General features: G+C 52.3%; 3 protein-coding genes across 6 annotated transcripts; 2 read left to right on the forward strand and 1 right to left on the reverse strand.

Annotated features, from left to right (window-relative positions):
- The first annotated feature begins 237 nt into the window (after positions 1-237).
- LOC122378426 (biotinidase-like) lies at positions 238-4507 on the forward strand. Of its 2 annotated transcripts, none has more exons than XM_043359466.1 (6): positions 238-488; positions 1616-1893; positions 2227-2361; positions 2690-2859; positions 3154-3368; positions 3687-4507. In XM_043359466.1, the coding sequence occupies exons 2-6, from the start codon at positions 1633-1635 to the stop codon at positions 4436-4438; spliced, it is 1533 nt and encodes a 510-aa protein (XP_043215401.1). In that variant the 5' UTR covers positions 238-488; positions 1616-1632; the 3' UTR covers positions 4439-4507. The 2 variants fall into 2 exon arrangements, with proteins under 2 accessions (XP_043215401.1, XP_043215400.1); XM_043359465.1 differs by having other exon boundaries at positions 238-475.
- A 259-nt stretch (positions 4508-4766) lies between these two features.
- LOC122378428 (cdc42 homolog) lies at positions 4767-9643 on the reverse strand. 3 transcript variants are annotated; one of them, XM_043359471.1, is made up of 6 exons: positions 9290-9643; positions 8085-8206; positions 7543-7725; positions 7107-7304; positions 6071-6162; positions 4767-5632 (listed from the first exon to the last, which is right to left on the reverse strand). In XM_043359471.1, exons 2-5 carry the CDS (start codon positions 8187-8189, stop codon positions 6073-6075), a joined length of 576 nt encoding a protein of 191 aa, XP_043215406.1. In that variant the 5' UTR covers positions 8190-8206; positions 9290-9643; the 3' UTR covers positions 4767-5632; positions 6071-6072. The 3 variants fall into 3 exon arrangements, with proteins under 3 accessions (XP_043215406.1, XP_043215404.1, XP_043215405.1); XM_043359469.1 differs by having other exon boundaries at positions 9217-9430; XM_043359470.1 differs by lacking the exon at positions 9290-9643 and adding an exon at positions 8829-8947.
- LOC122378427 (TATA box-binding protein-like 1) lies at positions 9568-21711 on the forward strand. Its single transcript, XM_043359468.1, has 5 exons — positions 9568-9918; positions 11520-11858; positions 13613-13866; positions 17585-17679; positions 20435-21711. The coding sequence occupies exons 2-5, from the start codon at positions 11535-11537 to the stop codon at positions 20611-20613; spliced, it is 852 nt and encodes a 283-aa protein (XP_043215403.1). The 5' UTR covers positions 9568-9918; positions 11520-11534; the 3' UTR covers positions 20614-21711.
- Positions 21712-21869: the final 158 nt, after the last annotated feature.

Here is a 21869-nt window from a genome sequence, read left to right on the forward strand (position 1 = left end):
TCCCTGGCACTTACAACGCAAATCAGGGGATCGTTCGGCCTATGCTAAACATCTGCCCAAACAGAACTTTGGCCACATGTCATCAGATGATGCGGGACGTCGCCGTCACCCCATCGATCGCAACAATTCCAGAAGGTCTCTGTTACAGCGCAGCATGACTGGTCACAATTGGCCCGCGCCCCACTGAGGGGCAAAGGTCGTACGGCTTCGTGGCCGGAACTCTGGTCATAGGGACACGGGTGTTAGGAATCGCGTGGAGCCCGGCACACATGTGCGCCCCCCCCCCCGTCTCCCCTCCCGCGGCCTCCACACCAGTGCCATGTGACCCGCGTGTGGCCCCTCGTGTCTGTCTCCCTCCCTCAGACAGTCCGTCGTATAACCGAGGGCACGGTCCGATCGCTCACCCGTGGCGCCTCAGTTCTCGCCGGCGGTTTGTGACGGGAGGGCGCCCGGTGGTGAGCTCCGTCATATACGGGTGAGTTGTACCGGTGAGTAGAATGTGGGGGGGGGGGGAGGGCGGGTTAAATACCGGGGATGCTCTGAACACAAGGTCAGACAGTATCTGCTGCGTCATTGTCCGGTGTTAGAGTGATGCTGTCAGCAAACGTGGTCGGCGATGTCGCTTTCTTATCTGTGTTTGCTGTTTGTAGATACAGACTATGGCTCTGCAGACGATAACGTTAAGCTGACGCTTGTAACGCCTTTTGACATTGTTTGAGTGCTTCAGTTTAAACAGTCGACAACGATTTGTTGTGAAGTAATTACAATTCGCTATCAGTATGGGGTGTGAGGTAAGCATCGACGAAAATCTAAACCGACAGCAACAGCGCATCAGCGTAGCGAACCACATGAATAAAGCCGCAAACCGGTGTTTGCAGATTAGACGCAATATAAAACAGTAATAGCCTGGGTCACCTTGGAGCTGTGCCCAATTATCTGGCACTCGTCCAGACACTGTCGGAGACAGCAGGCTGTGAGGTCAATACAGGCTGTGTATGAGTACTGAGGTCCAGCCGCGGGGGTACCCCGTTCCAGATACGGCTGGTGGTCGTCCCTGGGGGCCTCACTCGTCACTGGCACCCAGGAGGGGAGAGTCAGGGGTGAAGGGGCAACTGGTCAGACCGGCCTCAGGGGTCATGAGGCCCTCAGACCGTGACTCGACTTTGTTGATGTCACCCTTGATCCCAGTCAGCTAGGCGCTCTTACTTGTTGAAAAAGCAACATTAGAACGGGATAGCCCAGTGTTTGATGCCACATTCGTTTATCAAACAATACTAGAGGCGATGGCTCGACAAGCTAGGCTAAGGTTACCATGCACAGTTAAACCCTTATCTAGCTCATCCGATCTAGTTAGCGAGTGCTGATTGGCATGTGGCAACCAGTAGCGGCGGAACACCTTCAATTAAGGGGAGGGGGCACTGCCGACTTTTGGTCCCATTCTTTCCATGCAACGCCCGTAGGGCTTAAATGTTAAAATGCCAAAATCAAAGGGGGCCACGGTGCCCCGGTGCCCTCCCCGTTCCGCCGCCTATGGTGGCAACATACGCCTTTTCCACCGTTTGCACATCTTTCCTTTACATTCTGATTGTAACCCGACCACTCGTCGCTCTCTCAGCCACAGTTCGGGCCGCCATGCCGTCACCACTGACGCCGGCGCTGGCGCTGTTGCTGGTGCTGACCGGCGCCACCTCTGCGCTCTCGCCGTCGGAGCTGGAGCTGGACGTCCGTCCCTCGTCAGCGGCTCCGGTCACACCCCGTCCGTTCGTAGCCGCTGTGTCCGAGTTTGTCTGGGCGGAGGGGTACCCGGAGCAGGACCTGGCCGCCGAGCCAGACGCCCCCTGGCGGCGGAACCTGGAGACGGTGCGCCGCCACGCCGCCGCCGCCGCTCAGCAGGTGCGTGGGATGCTGGGCTGGTGAGACCTGCGCCCGTTGGTGGGGCGCAGATTATGTCACTGTTATTCTCATTGCGGTGTTATGGTCTGCTTGTTCCTCAATCGCTGAATAGGACATCATTGATAAGTGAGGCGACCCGTGCTGACGAATCGGGTGCGGTCATGGGTATGGTCAGACATGTCGCCCCTTTTGATCTCGGACATCCTGTACCGATCCGGAGGGGCTCTGAGATGACCCCTGCTGACTTCCGAGGGCACCCTATGCTGATCCACAGGGCTCTGAGCTGACCTCTGACTCAGCTGACCTCTGATGACACCCTGATCCGACCCACAGGACGCTGACCTGCTGGTGCTCGCCGAGTACGCCATTCTGAAGGTGTGGCCGCGCGTCCAGCTCGCCGTGTACGCCGCCCAGCTGCCGCCCGTCGAGGACATGGTCGTCATCTGTGACGACCCAGCGCAGCACGAGGTGAGCAACGAGTAGTTACGTCCCTCCCTTCAGTGGTCAATGTTAGCGACAACCTGTCCCCACCAGACGGTCCAACCGACGTTAGTGTGCACGAGACAGTCACCCGAGGCTGAATCCGGCTCTGCCGCGTTCTGCATTCTCGGGTACACCATCACAAACGCCTTCCCGATCCGGCTTTGGTCCTGCCAGTGACCGTCAGATAGGAATGAGATCGGTCAATGGGGTCGGTCCGTAAGTCACATACTTTTTGTAGTTTTCTGTAAGCAAGCCTCCAACGTTTTGCTTTCTATGCTTGAGTCCTCCACTGACCTATACTCGCCCTGCCCAGGCGATACGCAACCTGAGCTGTTTGGCGCGGGAGCACCAGATGTACATCGTGGCCAACTTCGTCACCAAGGAGCTGTGCTCTGCTGATTCGGATTCGGCCTGTCCCGAGGACGGCGTCTCGCTGTACAACACAAACCTGGTGTTTGACCGGACCGGCGCCCTCATACAAACGTGAGACGTCGGGGGCTGCACACAGTGCTGAGTTTGATGAAACGTTTTTTTTTTTTGCAGCATTTCTATGGTGTCACGCATGATGCATATTGAACAGTCGCTCCAAATTTATGTTTCATGCATTCGCTCTTCGAAGTTGCGAGACAAAGTAAACCAAGGTTCTTGACACATAGATGGCGTTGGATAACTGAGTAAAGTGATATGCGCTCTTGAAACCACGGAACTCAGTTAACTTGACCGACCTCAATCAGTGTTGTAACCATAACGAATGAAGCTGATCTCCTTCACCGGCAGCTACCACAAGTACAACCTGTTCGGTATCGAGCTGGAGCACCTGCAGAAGCCGGCGCCGCACCTCTCGGCCTTCCGCACCGACTTCGGCGCCGTCATCGGCCTGATGACGTGTTTCGACGTCCTGTTCGAGCTGCCCGGCGTGGAGATGACGCGTCGGGGCGTCACCCACTTCGCCTTCCCGACAGACTGGGGCGACGAGCTGCCCTCGCTCTCCGGTAGGTGGCAGGGCGGTGGGGGATCACTGGTCGGGTGGGTGAAAGGGAAACGAGCAAATCATGCCGCGTCGCTGTGATCCAGCAGTTCAGTACGCATGAATGGCCTTCTTTGACTTGAGTGACCTCAGTAAACAGATGGCTTTCTAGCATGCGATTCATGAACATTTGGCGAAAGGCAAAGAAGTTTTATACCTGAAGGTTCCAGTCTCCCGTCTTCAGACGGTCTCAATAACCTGCCTTCATCACACACAACTACATACTTGTGAGACGTGTTATCTGTGTCCCCATCTGACTCCATACCGCCCCTGTCTGTCGCAGCTCTGCAGATGCACAGCGCCTGGCCGCGCGGTCTGGGCGTCACCCTGCTCTCCTCCGGCCTCCACTACCTGTCCGAGGGCAGCATCGGCTCCGGCATCTTCACCGGCAGCGGCGCGCTCGGCTACCTGTACGACTACAGCGCTGATGGCGCCGAGGGCGGCGTGGTGACCGCCACCGTGCCGGCCGGCTGCTCCTGGGGGTCGGACAGCTGTCCCTCCGACCAGGCCCCGGCCGGCCGTCAGGTGCCGTCCTCACCCGCGGCCGGTAACACGGACGACTACTACCCGATACAGAACTACAACGTGTCGGAGTTCGTGAGTGCTCCGCTGAGCGGCCAGTCCCAGCGTCTGTGTGACGGGGAGTTCTGCTGTGACCTGACCGTCAGCCAGCAGCGGCCTGTGGCTGCCGCAGAGTCCGGCGCCACCTACCGCCTCCTGGTGCTCGACGGACGGCGCAACTTCGCGCCTCACTGGAGCACGCGCATCTGCGCGGTGGTACTGTGCGCGGGGGCCGAGCAGGCCTCGTGCAGTACGTTCCCTGAGGGTGTCCCGCCGCCGCCGCCGGCCCCGTTCTCGCTCCGGGGCTCGTTCGGCGCCGGCTGGGCCGTGTTCCCGTCTGTGATCCGTACCCACATGGAGCTGGCGGCCGAGTGGTTCTACAACCGTCCGACGGGACAGCTGGAGGTGGCCAACACCGGCAGACTGCTGGTGGCACAGCTCTACGGCAGAAACTACGCGCTCGATGAGCCGTGATCTCCAGTACGGGTGGAGGGGCACAGTGAGATGCATTGTATTTTACATGATACAGTTTTGTTATTTCAATGCGAGCCTTTTAAATGCCATCAGTTGCCTTTTTCGTCGTAAAATTTGAAGGTTAAAATGCGACTTGTGTAAAAAAGCATTTCTTGACGTTGAAGCAATCATGTGTTCAGCTTTCATTTTCACATCAGTAAATGCTCGATAGCAATCACCGACGGACAGGATGGACTCGCTTCCCCAGCGCCTTTTGCAACCTTAACTTCATGGATGTTGCCCGATTACCAATCAATGCCAAAGAGCCTATTGAACTTAAAACAATGAATTCGGAATTGTGGTAGCTTTATTTTAATCAATTACTTATAAATCTGGACAGGACACATTTCTTCGCTCTCTCTCCCGCGGTATCATACACAATGTTACGAAAACAAGTCCTCCTCTGGGCACGGTGACCGCTCGGCGCAGCGTCGTCCGCCGGGTTAGTACGTAAATAATACGGCACCTTCCTCTCCTCACGCACGATTTGCCAGTCACTCAAGGTAAATACACGATAATTTGGTATTGCCGCCCTGTGCCGCGGGGTGGGTGAGCGATAGATCTAGGCAGCTCTGGCCATGGCGGCGACACATCATACACAGCGGCACGCACTCGTTCTCTCTCGTTCTCGCTCTTTCCCTCTCTCTCGGGCTCATATCTCTCAGTTTTCTCACTCTCTCCAGCAGCCAGCGGTCTCTTATCGACCTCGACCAGCCGTTCCTGTCGCCTCGGAACACCGTATAAATAGTCTCATCTCCTCACCAGTCGAGCGCGGTAGACGACCGCTGAGCCTCGCTCGCTCCGCTCAGTCTGCACAGTCGGATGGAAGCGAATACCAGACTCCCGTGAGCCCGAAAGAACCACAGGCTGCCGTCCATCGGGTGGCGGCTGGCCAACACTCCCGGCTGGAGTTCGAGTCCGTACATCCTGTACGCCCTCCCCTTGGTGCCTGGAGTGGGTTTAGTGGACCCAGACCCACCGACAGCTCGACAGCTCCTCAGCGGATCTGCCCGGAACCGTCCGGATCCTCAGGTCGGTGTTGCTCCGTATAACTCCGCCCTCCCAGAGCGCTGGACTCTGGATCGACTCCGGCCCGCGCTCACATGAGCGCGGTCCAGACCGTGCTTATTGCCAGGTGCTGCGACCGGGCGATAGCTGGAATGGAAACAGACCATCGGTCAGGTCATAAAGGTCACAGCACGCCTAGAAATCGCAAGGCAAGCAAAACACAATCCAGAATCGAGCTAGAGTGTCGAACCATGAGCTTGAGCACTAATGATGAAATGCAGCTCATTACTACCAAGATGTGCAATTATTTAATCTCGATTCCGCGAGTCTGCCTAATCCGGACAGCCGACAGGCTCATTGCCATGGCAGCGGTAACACCACCGGGTCCGATCGAAGGCCGGACACAGAGCAAACGAACAGGGCGATCGTTACAGAGCAGCCGCGCGGCGCGCACCTCGGGGAATCCCTGGCTCAATACTCGGACCAGAGCGGGTTCTGAGAATGTCCGACCGCCCATCGACCTTCATATTTCGGCCGCGTAATACCCTGGGCCGTGTTCGAGATCCCGCTGTCGGTGGTACTCACAATTACAAAATGCTGCAGCGTTTCTTTTTGGGTGGTTCCGGCGGCTCCAGCGCCGCCAGTATCGCCTCGTCGAATACGTTTTTCAGACCCTTCTGCGGGGCGACGGAGAGGGGAGCGGGCGGTCAGAGACGAGAATAGGCGGTTAGAAACGGTGTTTGAGGCGAGAATGGATGGTAAGAGACGGCGGTCAGAGACAGGAATAGACGGTTAGAGACAATCAGAGACGGGAAAAGGCGGTAAGGGTCCTGCGGTCAGAAACGAACAATTTGAGATGACCTAGCCGACGAATCACCGAATCAAGAAGCTTGTTACCTATCAAACCAGCACTTGACTTTAAAATAACATCGAATGTAAGTACTACTCATATTTTCCTTGCGGTGCCTGAAGACGGCGTTCATTTGACACATCGACACTACATTTTCAATTGTGGTAACACTTCACAATCGGTGCATAGTCGCCACGTACGCGATAGTCAGCGGTTATATCCGACTGGTTTGCAAACGGAGCGGGCTGCAGTGGCTTTTGTTTACGTAATGGTTGTCCTTGTCGTGCGGCCACGTCACGCAATTACTCACTGAACAAGAACTGCACACATCGACGGATTTAAACGCTGCTTTGTCTACTGAAAGGCTTCAAAACTACCAGCAATGCCAACCAAAGTAATGGATGAGGAATTCATCTCATTATGCATGTTCAGAATATTACATCTCGCAGCAACGACCAAATCTACCTAAGCGGAGCCGCGAGCTACTTGAGTTTAGAATGCTGCGTGTTATCATTCCACGAACAACCGTTCTTTAGTTCATGACGCAAGATAATGAAGCGCTGTTTAATGCCATGCTATGGCGCAGGCCCAGGGGCACAAACTTCCTTATCGCTCCCACAGCAGCATAGCAGTATCAACCTCAAGGTCAACCAAACATCCGCTCGAGTCGAAAACCCTACCAGCCGAAAATCACTACTGCGTTCCTCGCTACTAAAAAATAAGGACCCTATTTCAACTCAACGCTCTAAAAAAAGAACAGTCAATTCTAACCTGTGTGAGTGCCGAGCATTCGACGTATTTGACGGCTCGCAGCTCCCTGGCCAGCTTCTCGCCGTACTCGAGCGAGATGGGCCGCTGTTTGTTTTTGGCGAGCTTCTCATTGGTAGCGGCGTCGTCTCGCAGGTCGATCTGGGTGCCGACTAGCAGGAACGGCGTCTTCTGACAGTGGTGCGTTATCTCGGGCACCCACTGACGGAACAGCGAGAAAGGGACGTTTAGTTACTGTTAAGCCAGATATGTGAGAAGCTTGCCACTAGGATGGGCATAGTAAAAAAATAACTACCGTTGACGACTGACAAGTCGACGATAAACATCATCCACAATCTCTTCAACACCAAACTCACGTTAAAAAAAAACTTAAGTCTGGGATATGGCTGTCTAATTGTCTTCCCTCTTTCATTGCAATCCTTCCCCTCTCATAACCCACCTTCTCCTTGACGTTCTCGAAGGAGGAGGGCGACACAACCGAGTAGCAGACGAGGAAGACGTCTGTCTGTGGGTAGGAGAGCGGCCGCAGGCGGTCGTAGTCCTCCTGACCGGCCGTGTCGAACAGACCGAGTGTGTACGGCTCGCCGCCGATCATCACCGTCACCGCGTAGTTGTCAAACACCTGGAGACGGGTGAGGTAGGGCAGGGGTGAGAACAGTGAGATGAACAGCTGGCAAAGTCACAACGCAATGGGCTAATTGATAATTCAGTACATGGGGGAGAGTAGATTAATATGTAGTGGGAAACAGCAGAACTCTAGTCCCTACATCTGACTCACAATTGAGAGAAAAAACATTCGAACAAGGACATCAGCATTGGCTAACTACTCTCTTTATAATCAATTTATCAATTTAATGATGGAAAATTCATTATCAAGCTATTCAAATCACTGCTTATTGTAGAGTTACACAAACACCTCATCCAGTAAGTCCAATCAGGAGCATTACCAAGTCCAATAGGGGAGCTCCGAGCTGCACTTACTGTGGGAACATATTCCGAGGGAAACCTGTTTGTGGTGTACGAGATGAGGAGACAAGTCTTTCCCACCGCTCCATCGCCCACAACCACGCATTTGATGGTCTGCATGGCTGAGAGGCCTCAGGCTGAAACAAAAGCACAATAGTTACTACAAGCTACAAAGACTGACTGCTTATGCAGAATCAGATCTGTAATACAATGTCAGCATGTCAAGACTGTAGTATATATTTGCCCCTATCTTAAATTGGATCAGTTTTCAAAATTCAAACATCTCATTTGAGAATGAGGGGAATCATCAACCACCCTCCCTACCCCCAGGAAAAAGATGTGGTGCTGCCCCTGAAAATATCAGCAGTGGCAAAGGGGGTTAAACAAAGGAAAAGAGCATAATTAAATTACAGAGAAGACTGAGATGTCAGTTAGGGAATAACAAACAGCCTTTAGATGAAGTTTTGACCAGTTTTAACATTAAACATGCAAAAAGCTACATTTTTGGTAAGAAATAGTGGTGCAAATTTCCAACGCTTATGCCTGATAGTGTAGACTGATTCAGATTGGTCTTGGTCTTGGTCGTGGGTTAGGGCGCATAGCCTCATCGGGCTCAGAGCGTCCGTAAATGTCTTGTTGCCACTTTCATGTCTTCAGAGTTTGTCACCCTAACTGGTGCGGCTTGTCTTACACTGCAATGCCGCTATGCCTTTGCAGCCTGGGTATTGACAATTAAAATTGAACGAGGCATGAAATTACCTGATTAAAAATAAAATGATTTGGTTCATCAACTTATATTAATATAACACGTTTCTAGTGCCTTCAAAATAATGAATATATGAAAATAATGACATAGTGAATAGACGCGTTTACATAGGGTTTGTTGCAAGCTTATATCTCCGTCCGTGATGTTGCAAAAGATGCCAATGGTGCTTAACAATTTACAAAATGATCCCCTTTAAATATTTGAAGACCACTGCATCGAAATTATCGCCAAATTAACGAGCTAGAGCCTCATCAAATATGCTATGTAAACCGGGTTAAAGAGACTGGGATTCAGAGCTTCGGCGCCGGAATACACAAGTATATAACAATCGTATCACGGTAAGGGCAAGAGAGAAAAATGTAAAAATAAACGCATGACTACCGTGCAAGACGCGACGGTTCCTTTAGGGTTTATCCGGCATTTATCTTGAAAAATTTCGCCTCTCCCAACGTACACACAGGGCGTTGCCGGATCTCGTTGAGGTCAGCTGTGCTGCCAGATAGCACCCAGAATCTAGTCTCAAATCTATCTTCAATTACAACCGTCGGCCCTGTCTATCTTAGTGGCCTTTTTGGCTGAATTACATTGAATTTATTTCAAACTTAGTTCTTTAGAAATTACAGCAAATGACTTTTTCTTTGAAAGTAAATTTTGTCATATAATTCATCAAAATTTGAGTAGCATTCTAGTACAAATTTTAGTGTTTAAACTTCTCTAGTTATCCTACTAATCAGGTTTTTACATAAAATTTATATTTTGTGATATTCTGTCTTTTGTGAATCAATGTTTCTCATTTTAGTTAACAATTGATGACATTTTTTTTCTAAAATTTGATAAAACCAAAATATTCTTGTTTTGTCAACCAATCAAAAGCCAGAAAAATGTTTGGAAGAGTCCATTTTCAGCTGCAAACCATAAATGGGGGAGGAATAATCAGTGGCATCGCGGCGATGAGAGATGATGGTTGGCGTGTCGTAACCGAGCCTTTCGGACTTGGCACGCGTGGGCTGTTTTGGCAAGAAAATTGTTATAAACGTTTCAAGCCGCTGGATCTCTTGAAAGCTTAATCAGGAACCATCAAAGGTGATTTTTGGGCATACTTTAAGCAGCTAAGTGTGAAAAAAACTAGTTAATTGGTGATCTCAATCTTTGTTCTGTGGATGATTGTATGCGCCATGCGGTGTACCTACCTACTAAATCTGTTTGTTCATTTCTATAAGCCATTGCAATGACTTTTTCACTGTTTTGTGATATTTTTTCAGTATGTTCCTGAACAACAGTGTTAACTAGAGTCTTGAAAATGGCCTCATGTCATTGATTGTCAATTTTCATGGATTGCATTTTCTATGATTTGATTTGATTTATCGTGTGGAAGTTGCAACATTGACATTTTTACAGCCTGCATTTTACGCATCCGTATTTTACTGTGATACCTGCATTAACATCCTCCATATCTTTAGAACTGGATAAGAAAATAGTGTTGAACCATTCAGTCTGCCTTCCATCCATCAATTATCTGCATCATTATGCGGAATAAGTAATTGTCTCTTACACTGGCCTGGCAACATCCAGATAGATTGCAGCAGAGGAAATCTTCATGGCCATTCAAGGCACTGGCTGACAAGCGCTCATTGCAAGCCCTTGCAATCATTTGAGTGATTGCAAGCAAGCCCTCATTGCAATTACCTTGCCTTGCAGTCTGGAAGGCTCATGATTTTGCAATTATGACCTGAGGAATGAGGATTGTCATTCTCAGGGCAGTGGCACATTCATCAGAATGGCTTCTATAGTTCAGAGCAAGCTATCATCAAGCAACTATCACTTGGGTATTCTTTTACAATGAGGCCATGAGGCCCTTGACAGCTGCCTACAGGGCATGAGTTGCCCCTTATTTTCTTATCACATTCATTTGCTGCTGAAGTCTTTTCCAAACTCCTAGGTCTAGGCAGTTGCTTGTTGCAGGCTTAACCTATATGAATGTTTTTTTTTTCAATTTGTACCTTGCTTCATTTTTTTTGTATGTGTGTATTGTCTAGTCAAACAAGCTGCCTATGCACATTTTGGTTTGATACCTTTTGAACATTTCCATAGTTTGTTTGAGTCATTTTCAGTGTATGAGATTGTGCATCATATCACAATGTTGCTGAGATGGCATATGTTTGTAAAGACTTAGTTTGACCTATTTATATAATGGAAGTGCCCTGTAGGCAGGTCAAGGGCCTCATTGTAAAAGAATACCCACGTGATACCTGCTTGATGATAGCTGTGTCACTGGTCTCCACATGCTCAATTAATGAGCGTAAAATACTGAGGCATTTTATCAACTAACTTAACCACCATTATACCATAGGAGCCACTTATTGCTCATGGCTGCTAAGATTTTTCTGAAGTCATTCATTTTATGGCAGTCTGAAGATTGAAGTGGGATAAGCAAAGTGAGCCTTCACCATGTCTCATTTACTATTTTTTCACTAAGTGTCATCACCAGGGTCAGGTTCCATTGTCTTGCATTATAGGGTAAGACCTCAGGAAAAAGAGGCATATAATCACACCGTTTGGCAGATTGACAGTCAATAAAATAGCTGGGGTTCATAGGACTCATGCCTTAAATATGAATTCTTAGTTTTTGCTGTATTTCTTCTAAACTGACTTCACTTTAACTGCCATCATTTCTCATGTTGCAGGAAGACGCCCGGCTGATGGCTCTAGTGCAGCCACTGGCGTCTGGCAATGTGATGACCAATGGCAGCGCCTCCAACTGCTCCGGAGTGCCGGGAAAGGCGGCCGGCGCGGCGCTCGGCTGTGACGCCGCCGCCGCCGAGCAGCTGAGCTCGGACACACAGCAGGCGGCGGACCACAAATCCGGCGCCGCCGCCGCAGGCGAGGCGGAGGAAGCGCCCGTGGAGGAGGAGGTGGACATCACCATCAACAATGTGGTGTGCAGCTTCAGCGTGCGGTGTCACCTCGACCTGCGCTACATCGCCATGAACGGCGACAACGTCGAGTACCGACGCGAAAACGGGGTGAGTGTTACGCGTGTAAATGGATAGAGTGAGAGTGTCTTTTGCACGGCTTTCGATGTGATACTGCGATTCGTACGGTAGTGGGTTGGTGTCCCGTCCATAGGAGAACGTTACATGTTGAGCGTGAGTGTCCCGCCTATGAGAAACGCGGATGAGTTTGAAGTCGTCACGGAAGCGGGTTGAGTGTTCCATACATACTGAACTTCTACAAGCCCATTGGCTGGATGGGCGAACACGTGGCTCAATAACTGAGTGGATGCGGTTGGCTGAGGAGGGGTGGCGATAGGCGTGCGGCGCGTCGGGCGGTGGACTGCCGCTGCCGCAGGTAGCCGACGTACTGAGAAAACGGGGCGATTCCTTGTTATGCGGTGGGTAGCACGGAGACTTTCAGTCAGAATCAAAATACCACCTCCCGCCAGTCGCCACTGCCGTCAGTTTGCAACCGTGAGATGTCGACGATTAGTGCCGACTATACTGTGGATCAGTGCACTCCGTTTCGCCGCGCCTTGCCAACGGATCTCCGATTACATAAGTAATGTTCTAAAAATAGATGACATTAGTTGGCGTCGGTAACAACTGTAGCCGACGCGACATATAAAAGGGTTAATGAATCGTGACCTCGTAATGAAGCCACTGGAGAAACTGTAGTGCTAATGGTCAGAAGTATATGACGATTTATTCGTTCATACGTGCTTCATATCAGACTTTTTGATTATCGCACTTCACGGTCTGAAAACGATAAGAAGTTGACGACTATAAGCTTGTAAGATGGGTCTAAGACAGGCCTACTTTAGCTGATAAAGACATGTCTATTTCAGTGAGGCAGTGATTTTGTAATAATTATCAATGGACTTCCGCGACGTATCAAACGTGAGCTCCTATCCACACTTGATGACTGTTAAAAACAAATGAGCTGGAGTAGGATTCGATAATTGGATCCGAGATGGTCGTTGGGATCACGCGAGGGAACAAATCACGTCGTTTTGCATGTTTCCGTATTGATCGATGGTCATGATTGATAACATTCCCCTTTGACGTGATCGCAGATTAACTATGACTTTGTCTTATTAGATCAGGTGTGCTGGACATGCGCCACGATAAGATTGTATCCGTACAGTGTCCGTATTTATATTGCAGAGGTCGATGGCTGTGCGCTTTCGGGTTCATTACTTTTGTTAGGCGGAATTTATGGTTTAGTGACCTCTGTAAGTTGAACTGGTGATGAAGCCGGGAGTTTTGAGCTTTTGGCGCACTCCAGCAACTTCCGCAATTACCTCAGCAACATTGAATATTTACTCGCTTCTGAATTTATAATGAGAATCAATAAGATGTTTCCTCCACCTTCCTATGAAATGTTGAGTTGTTTCTTTTTGAAGGTTCTGTCGTGTCTTGCACAGAAGAGGAGTCAGTAACATCAGTAATGCTGCCATTGATATTGCCCAGCCAGTACCATTCTTTCCAATATCTGCACCAATGCCCGTTGTTATCGGAGCCCAAAGAGTGCACTCTGTAGGTTTAATATGGAAATACCGCTCTCTGGCACCTGCCTCCTGCCCCGGTCGTGGTTTTCCTCCCCGTGCCGGGCTCACACATTGGCTGCATTTCCAGACACGCCGGGGCCCGAACGGGTGCCAGGTTTAAACGGTTTTTATCAGTCGGCTCTTCCTGTTTGTTTAGCAACATGAGACAATGTTTTTTGGAGACCCAACAGTGTTCGACTACCCACTGAGTAACCCTCTCCTTCCCTCCGTCAGATGGTAACAATGAAGCTGCGCAAGCCGTACACCACCGCCTCGATGTGGTCATCGGGTAAAATCACCTGCACGGGACTCACGTCCGAGCCAGCCGCTAAGGTGGCCGCCCGGCGGGTGGCGCGCTACCTCCAGAAGCGGCTGAACTATCAGACGCGCTTCTGCAACTTCCGAGTGGTCAATGTGCTGGGCACGTGCACTATGCCGTTTGCCATCAAGATTGCCGACTTCTCGCAAAAGTATCCCCGGCTGGCCTGGTGAGTGGGTGCTGGGGAGTAGTAAAGTAATCTTGGGTGCTGGGGGCGGAGACGGGGAGAGAGAGGGGAGGTGCGGGGAGGGGTGTGTGCGGTGGTGAAGGGAGGGGATCAGAGGGAAGTGAATCGAAATGGGATTCAGCTGCTCACTCGGTCAAAGTTGTCATGTGCTATGTGACTTTTTGTCATGTCTTCCGTGTGTTTTATGTGGATCACTGACATCTATCACGTTAGCCCTTCGGGGAACTCTGTGCCATCTGTCTCGCTGTTTGCTCAAACGTGTCAACACCGGCCGCCGGGTGCACGTCGGACTCGATCCATGGGTCACTGGGTTTGTGTCGGACTGTGAGACCTCAGCGGGGGGCGAGAGGCAGCAGCATGTTCTGGTCTACCCCCTGAGGAGCACTGAGAACGGGAAGTGTTGACCTAGTCACGGGCTGTCATGGGTCTGACACCTTTCCCTCGTATCCGCACAACCTCGTTTGACTGAGGCGGAAGTTGAGACCATTTTGGGATGCGGCCAATCACAGATCTTCACAACGTCCTACGGATACACTACCTACGAAAACTGTATCGCGATGCTCTCGAACAAATGTCAGTTTCACTCTCCACTTCCCTCCCTTCCCTTCTGTCCATTCCCAGAAACCCTTATTGCAAGTATCGTATTACACCAAAACCGGAACTCATTTCTAGTTTCCGCCCGTCACTGCGGGTCAGTCATTTGCCGAACTCTGGTAACAAGCGCCCGCCATCCGTCATTTCCGTCTGACAATGCGCCCGCTCGGTCAGGGTCGCTTCGGTGGAGTCGGAACGCCGGCAGTGAAACCAGCCGGCGGGGAGAGGGACGCGGGCGTGGAACTCTGTCTGCCCAGCTGACGGACAACAGAGACTATTGCACAATCGAGCGCTGTATATTGCGACAGACGCGGAGTTAGCATGCCACGCGGCACCCTCCTCAACAGCTGACAGTCGCTTACGATCATTTTATGCTAAAATCTTGTTGAATATTTAGTTATCTGTTTGTTGCTACGAGATCACTCCGAAGCAACGACCGAGAGAGGGCTGTGTTAAATAGGCCTGCATTCTAAGCACGTAATTGCGAGCAGCTAAGCTCGTACTCCTATGTTCACTAGTTACTAGCAAAGTACATCTCCAGCCGTATATGGCCCGGAGCAGGAGTGTCATCACTGTCATCCGTGGCGTCTGCCGCGCCGGTCGGCTGGTAACCCCCGCACTGTGGCCGTCTGCACTGTGCAGTGTGCAGTGTGCACCCCCTCTCCTGCGGGTGTGGCGGCGCGGGACTGTTGGCCGGCGGCCAGTCAGCTGATACCCTCCAAACACCCTTCCCCTCCCGCTCCGCACCGTGTCGACTGCGGCCATTTCCAGTTACCCTCCCGGCGCTCTCGGCGCGTGCGGTGGCGCCGGGGCCGGGGCCGGGGCCGGGTCGGCGGGCGTGGTCTGGGGGTGGCGCAGCCCAGAGTAACTACACCGGGGCTGACGGCCTTCCAATGGCATGTCTGGACTTGTAGGCGTAACGGGGGGGGGGGGGGTAAGGCGTGACTGTCCCGAGTGAGTGTGTGTGTGTGTGTGTGTGCGTGATCTTTGGGTCGGCGGTCGATGTCACGGATGTTGCTCCCGGCAGGCCGTTCCGTGTCGGTTATATAAGCTGTCGTGTCGTCTCAGTGTTTGTGGACCGGCTGTGCCACGGCACGTCGCCCCGCTCGTGTTTTCGTTTTCACTTCCCGTCTTGTCCAGCCAGGGGCTCCGCCACGGTTTTGGGATTGGGGGGGGTCCGACCCAAAACACAAAACCTCGCTCGTGATTCCAGGATGGGCCTTTTGGGCGAATTCACCACCCGCAGCTCCAGAAATCGATAATAAATTTCCGTTTTTTTTTTCTAGAGTTCAAAGAAAACTTAACATCGCTATCGGCTATCGGGAAAATTTTCCTTCAAACCGAAAAACCAAGGTCCAGTTTGCACAAGGAATCGAAAACCGAGAAGTGGAGCCCATTGACACCGACATGGTGGCCTCTCAAATCAACGTTCTTAGCCCTGTGCAGATTATTGCAGATTACCTCAGAACGGTGTGAGGCTGCTTAGACTAGTATAGTGTTCGAAAGACCGGCTTGGACCCCCCCCCCCCCCAGCACTATCGGGTGACTTCACATGGTAAGAGGATTCTCAGATCGATTTGAAGCTCTTTTGGGGCGGATATTCATGTGCAATAGGAGGTGTCCTGCAAACTGGACCCCTCTCACGAAATTATAGCCCAATCCTAGCATGCTTAGCTAATCCAAGCAATCTTAAACGCATTCATAGTAATAAGAAAATGGTAGAATAATGACACTCCCGTACATTATAGGTCGGCGAGTGTTGAGCAATTCGTGTGTGTGTCACAACATTATTTCTAGATCTTAATTCCTTAGCCTTGCGACTGTCAACACATTCTAATTTATTCAACAAATTCTGTAAATGATTTAGTCAATCTTACGCGAAAACAAGCTTTTAAGTACCAGTAAAACGCCTTTTGGGCGACCAACGGAGCGAGCGAGAGGATGGGCCTTGCACGTGCGAAATTGCGAGGGGGTACCTCCAACTAGCTTGTGCACTGCACCCTACTAACCGGTCTTTAGCGATGTGCCAAATTTCAGCGCAATCGGCCTAGCCGTTCTCGAGATCTGGAAGCGGCACACTGCACGTGCGCACGTGCAAGCGGGGTCCAAGCTGACTTTTGCACGGCACCCTACTAACTGGTCCCCAACCGTGTAGCAAATTTGAGCGCAATCGGCCCAGCCGTTGTCGAGATCTGGGAGCGCCCCCTGCACGTGCGCACGTGCTGTAGCACCCCAACCTTAACACATGCAGATGAATTATCTGATGGAGACCTAACTGTGTACCGAGTTTCAATTCAATCGGCCCAACCGTTGTGCCGTTATTGAGGTTGCAATTTTGGGGGTTCTTAAAAGATGTCCAACTTTACCACGCGCCACGTGCGGTGGTTGGCAAGAACGCATGGTGGCCATCACACCACAGAACTTTTACGTCCAAGTGACATTCAGTAAAGAAGACCGCTTGCCAATCGGATGTCCCGTTCCTAAGATATTAGCTTTTGAAGAGCGTCCCCACGGCCGGCCGGCCGGCCGGCCGCTCATACTCAGGATTTTCCCTTAATTCAGTATGAGACTCCGCTCGCTTCGCTCGCTCCGTAATTAGGAATATTGGGGGGTACTGTACCCCCCAGGTAAATTATTGAGGGGGTCCGGACCCCCGCGTACCCCCCTGTGGCGGAGCCCCTGTGTCCAGCTGGGCTGATCTGCCTGTTCTATCCGTGCTGTTTCTTTGATCCGGTTGCATTTTGACACGCTGTGTAGCACTGCTTTTCGTTGTTTTCTGATGTATCTTACTGTCTCTTCCCATCCCATTTCCCTTCTCGGCCTATCCCCATTTCCTCGTCCCTCTAATCCGCGTCTGTCCGCCAATCATGCACTATTTCTCCTATCTATTCAGGCCTTCGTCCAATCCTACTCTCCGATTCCGTTCACCTCCATCCTCGTTCTCTGTCCCCTTCCTTCCTCCTATCCTCGCCCCCGTCTCTATCCGACCCGCCGTGCCGCTCTTTACTTCCTCCCTCCCTCCCTCCCTCCCGTCCGGTCCGCCGGGCCGGTTCCATCCTCGTGTCAGGTCTTCCGTCTGACATAAGCGGCCGATCCGTGTCGGCAGCTATGAGCCGGAACTGCACCCGGGCGTCACATTCCGAATCAAGGAGTTCAAGGCGACGCTCAAGGTGTTCTCCACCGGCAGTATCACAGTCACAGGTGAGAAAACTCACAGGACTGCTCTCACAGTCACAGGTGAGAAAACTCACAGGACTGCTCTCACAGTCACAGGTGAGAAAACTGAGACAGCTCTCACAGTCACAGGTGAGAAAACTCACAGGACTGCTCTCACAGTCACAGGTGAGAGAAGTCAGACAGCCCTCTCAGTCCCAGTGGAAGTATATCACAGACGGCTCTCACAGTCGGGATGTGGTAAGTGGCTCAAGTACTGACTCGCACTGTCATAGCTGAGATAAATATCATAGGCGAGAACGCTCAGACTAGACAGAAGAAACCCATGATGATATAGGATAGGATACATCTCGTAGACGGCTCTCACAATCAAATATGACGTAAATCGGTCACAGATTAGACGAACCAAACTGGGCTGGGTTAGCAAGTTTCACAGCTAAGTCGATTTGCAGGTAAGTTAGCTTGATGATTTCAGTACCGGTCTTTCGCTGCCTCCAATGGTGCCAACAAACTTCACTTGCAGACCGAGCCCAAGAACGATGTTAATCGCTCACTTTATAACGGTGAAGATCATTAGTCATGACCGATTCACGTAATGCCAAGTCATGGTGGAATGATATGTGATAGATCAAGGGTCAGGCTGCCGACTCTTTCATGGCCGAATGATATGCATCGCCTCCTGCCTGGTCACCAATTAGCCTGCCCCGATAGATCACATACCAATTGTTGAGGCCAGAGCTGTCCTGACACTCGGTGTTTAAACACGAAATATAGCCGTGCACGGGACATAATCACGAAATCGAGTCATCGTGACTGACCGGATCTCTTCGGCGCGGTCAGTGTGGTGGCCGACAATAGCTAATTGTCACCGTGACATCGAAGTTTCATACCAATATTACGACTCGCACGACGGATACATATTTCACGCGACACCCTCGCGTGCATTGAGCCGCTGCGGCCAGACTGGCATGTTTGGGAAATCAGCACCGCAATTGGAAATCGAACACTTACGTAATAGAGTGTGAGGTGTGAACCATAACTCATGCACGCAGCACGAGCAAAGTGTCAACGCAAATGCCACGATCATGAATTATACCACTGCTAGCCTGTCGCGTATGTCAAACTCATGCCGTATACAGATGAGGGAGTGGCTCTTGTCGGCACCTTCGCTCATCGACTTTCCGGACGGCATCGCTGCATCACGCTCGATGACGTCACCATTTGTTTGTTTGCACTGTTTGTGGTGGTATGTCCGTCGGCCGCGCCTCCGTCAGCATTTCGGAAACGGGCGTCGTTTGGCATTTGATCTGTCGGAGACAGGCAGACAGGCGACGGCAGTCGGTACGTCGGCCTTGTCAGGATATCAGGATAAGTGAGGGTAGTGAGATCAGTCACATCGAAACGGAACGGTCGGAGAACGGTCTTGGTCCTCAGAGAGGAGATGACGATTGACGATTTACGGAGGAATTGTGTGAAGGCTGACTGAGAGCTCGACGGACCCTGTGCACCCCTGTCAAAAACGTTTGTTGGAGACAGCCGACAGGAACGCATACTTGCGTTGCGTGCCGCGGATTGTCGCACCTATCGGTACTAGACGGCAACTGAAGTGTTTGCTGCGCAGTACGTACGGATGCACTGCTGTTGATATGATCTATCAACGACCTACTGTTCATGGAACGCATGTGCCAAGGGCGGCTGTTCGGTATTCAGTCATCAGCGTATGCATAGACGAGCTCCCAGCGTACCAAGCTACCCCAACTGCTGCCCAAAGGTACACCATCGGAGCTAGCGCTGCCATAAACCCCTCACTATTGCTTGTCACGGCACCCGTCACGGAGCGCCGCCGTCGTTCCGCCGCCGGTCCTCCGTCCGCCTCTGAGCGGCGTCCTCAGCCGGCCAGGGTCAGTGGCCGTGCAGCGCGGCGCCAGGTGTATCATTGCCCGGGCGGCCACCGCCGGCGCTGTCTGCAGCCGTGCCACCGGTACGGTTATCTCGCCGCGCTGAGGGCCAGCGGTGCCGGGAACGGGTGCAGTCACCCCGGCGCCGGCGGCGGCGGCGCGCCCCTCAGAGCCGCCGCCGCCGGCTCACGCGAGCACCGCCGTATAGCGGTACTTTTCGCCAGTGTGGCCTTAGTCCTCAGCGAAGGGGAGAGTGTCCCGGTGACGGCTCGGCATGGCGTGTGATGCCGGGAGTGACGCGTGAGTTCTGGGGTCGGTGCAGCGGTGCGAAGTCCAGTCACGTGTGTTGACTCAGAGATATTTGTGATTCTGTCGAAAATATGTGTGAAACTCTGAACCGCCTTTCCGTTGTTATTGCCATTCCTGAGATGCGTTAACAGAGACGAGTTGAGCGGTACGAAGTCAGGCCATTGTTTTTGTTCCGTTTAGGAGCGATTCATAAAAATTTATTCCAGCGGTATTTTTCTTTTTGATCGGAGTACACTGCTTCGAGTGTGCTTTTTTTGTTATTGAATAGACGAGAGCCCTCGTCGTCACATGATGCCATTCCCCCATGCCATTCTGACAGGATGCATAATTAGCGTGTTGTGCTACGACTGCACTATGCTAAACATAAAACGATTCTATTGTATGCCATGAGCCAGGACCATTGACCTGACCATACTGGGACTAGCTGGATCATGCAGCTCATGTTATCAACCATTGCTTACCCCCCCCCCCCCTACACACACTCACACGGCGCACGCACACTACTCACACAGTCAGCAGCTGACGATCTGAGACCTTCTGTCACCTGCTGACCTGACCTCACTCTCTGCTTCCAGCGCCGTCGGTGGCGGCCGTTCAGCGCGCCATCGAGCACATCTTCCCTCTGGTGAACGAGTTCCGCAAGGAGCGCACGGCCGCAGACCTGGCGGCGGTGGCCGCCTCGCGCGCTCGCCGCTACGGGTCGCGGGACTCGTCCGAAAGCGACCTGGACGACGACGACAGCGACATTGACTAAGGGCCGGCCGCCCCCTGCTGCCGCCGCCGCCGCAGGCAGCGTCTAGTCAGCCGGCGGCGGGCGCGCCAACCGCCTCAGCCGAGCTACTCCTCCAGTTGTCCGACCGACGCCCGACCTCCCCGATCCCGTGCGACGAGCGTGTGGGTTGTGACGTAAACTCAAAGACTGGTGAGATCGAGGCGCCGGGAATGGAAGGCCCTGTGTGTCGGTACTTATTCGTCGCGACTTGACAGCGTGGTCATCTTTGTCGTCACTTTGTCGCCGAGAGTGTATCCTGAGGACGACCGTAGCGCAAATGTAGCTCAAGTGGAGGCGACGGCCGGCCCCGGCACCCGGCGCACGATCGAATACGGTGTACTCAATGCGCAGTGCGTTGGATTGCGCGCAGGACCTCCGGCGCTGCTCCGCATACGATGTGCGGGTGTCTGCGTTTTATTTCGCGCGCAAGTGGCCATTGTGTGTGAATATCGAGTGAACTTTGAACTGGTGAGGCGTGAACGAAGCGTCGTCGACGCTCTTTTAGCGGAGTGGTGTGTCTTTTACCGTGTGCGTGTTTTCCATTGGCCAGGTGCCTCGCTGGGACAGCCGAACAGACTCGTGTCGCGAGGTTCCCTCCGCGGCCGCGCTCGGCTGTCTGCAGTGGCCAGGCGGGCTGTACAGAGTCCAGTGCCCGGTCGGCGGGGAGGGACGCCGTTTGTAAATTGTAGGTACGCCCGCCGGCTGCCGACTGTGTGGACTCGACCTGTGACGCGACTGTGCGCACCCGTGCTCCGTACGGCTGCGTAACGCCGTGACGGTGCGTGCGCGGCGCGTGTGACTGCTGTGATGACCCGACGGTGCCCCGAGGCAGGCCCGGCGCCGCCGCCGCCCGTCTGCGCCGCGTAGTAAATTATTGTTAGCAGGACGAGACTGCCGCGGCGACGACCGACGGACCGACCGGCGAGCGCACAACTCCAATCTCGGCAATGGCAATAACATCCCAGAGAGACGTTACCGTAACAATACTATGCCTGAACACACTCGATTGGCTGTACCTACAGAGGGCCTTGGTCCCGCCTTTAATCGCCGCATTCAAAATAAAGTCTGGTATTAGTGAAAGTCTGTCGTATGCGGCTACTTGGAATGACTGGAGGAGGCATTAGTGTAGCAGGCAATCTGCTAACAGGGATAAGTGCAGGCCTTCGACTAGCTGTTCAGTATTCATTCACTGTTGTTCAGCTGCGAGCACAGCTGTTGGCGCGGTGGCGCCACGTGCT

This window comes from Amphibalanus amphitrite, unplaced genomic scaffold (assembly GCF_019059575.1).
Source record: "Amphibalanus amphitrite isolate SeventyFive unplaced genomic scaffold, NRLGWU_Aamphi_draft 000059F_arrow, whole genome shotgun sequence".
NCBI classification, from domain to species: domain Eukaryota; kingdom Metazoa; phylum Arthropoda; class Thecostraca; order Balanomorpha; family Balanidae; genus Amphibalanus; species Amphibalanus amphitrite.

Excerpts from the sequence above, each read along its gene's own strand:
- LOC122378428 (XM_043359471.1), bottom strand. The coding sequence starts at position 8,189 with ATGCAGACCATCAAATGCGTGGTTGTGGGCGATGGAGCGGTGGGAAAG. Across the intron at positions 7,726-8,084 it reads CCTCGGAATATGTTCCCACA|GTGTTTGACAACTACGCGGT; the intron begins GTAAGTGCAGCT and ends ACCCGTCTCCAG. Across the intron at positions 7,305-7,542 it reads TCGAGAACGTCAAGGAGAAG|TGGGTGCCCGAGATAACGCA; the intron begins GTGGGTTATGAG and ends CTGTTCCGTCAG.
- LOC122378426 (XM_043359466.1), top strand. The coding sequence starts at position 1,633 with ATGCCGTCACCACTGACGCCGGCGCTGGCGCTGTTGCTGGTGCTGACC. Across the intron at positions 2,362-2,689 it reads ACGACCCAGCGCAGCACGAG|GCGATACGCAACCTGAGCTG; the intron begins GTGAGCAACGAG and ends CGCCCTGCCCAG. Across the intron at positions 2,860-3,153 it reads ACCGGCGCCCTCATACAAAC|CTACCACAAGTACAACCTGT; the intron begins GTGAGACGTCGG and ends CTTCACCGGCAG.
- LOC122378427 (XM_043359468.1), top strand. The coding sequence starts at position 11,535 with ATGGCTCTAGTGCAGCCACTGGCGTCTGGCAATGTGATGACCAATGGC. Across the intron at positions 13,867-17,584 it reads AAGTATCCCCGGCTGGCCTG|CTATGAGCCGGAACTGCACC; the intron begins GTGAGTGGGTGC and ends CCGTGTCGGCAG. Across the intron at positions 17,680-20,434 it reads CGGCAGTATCACAGTCACAG|CGCCGTCGGTGGCGGCCGTT; the intron begins GTGAGAAAACTC and ends CTCTGCTTCCAG.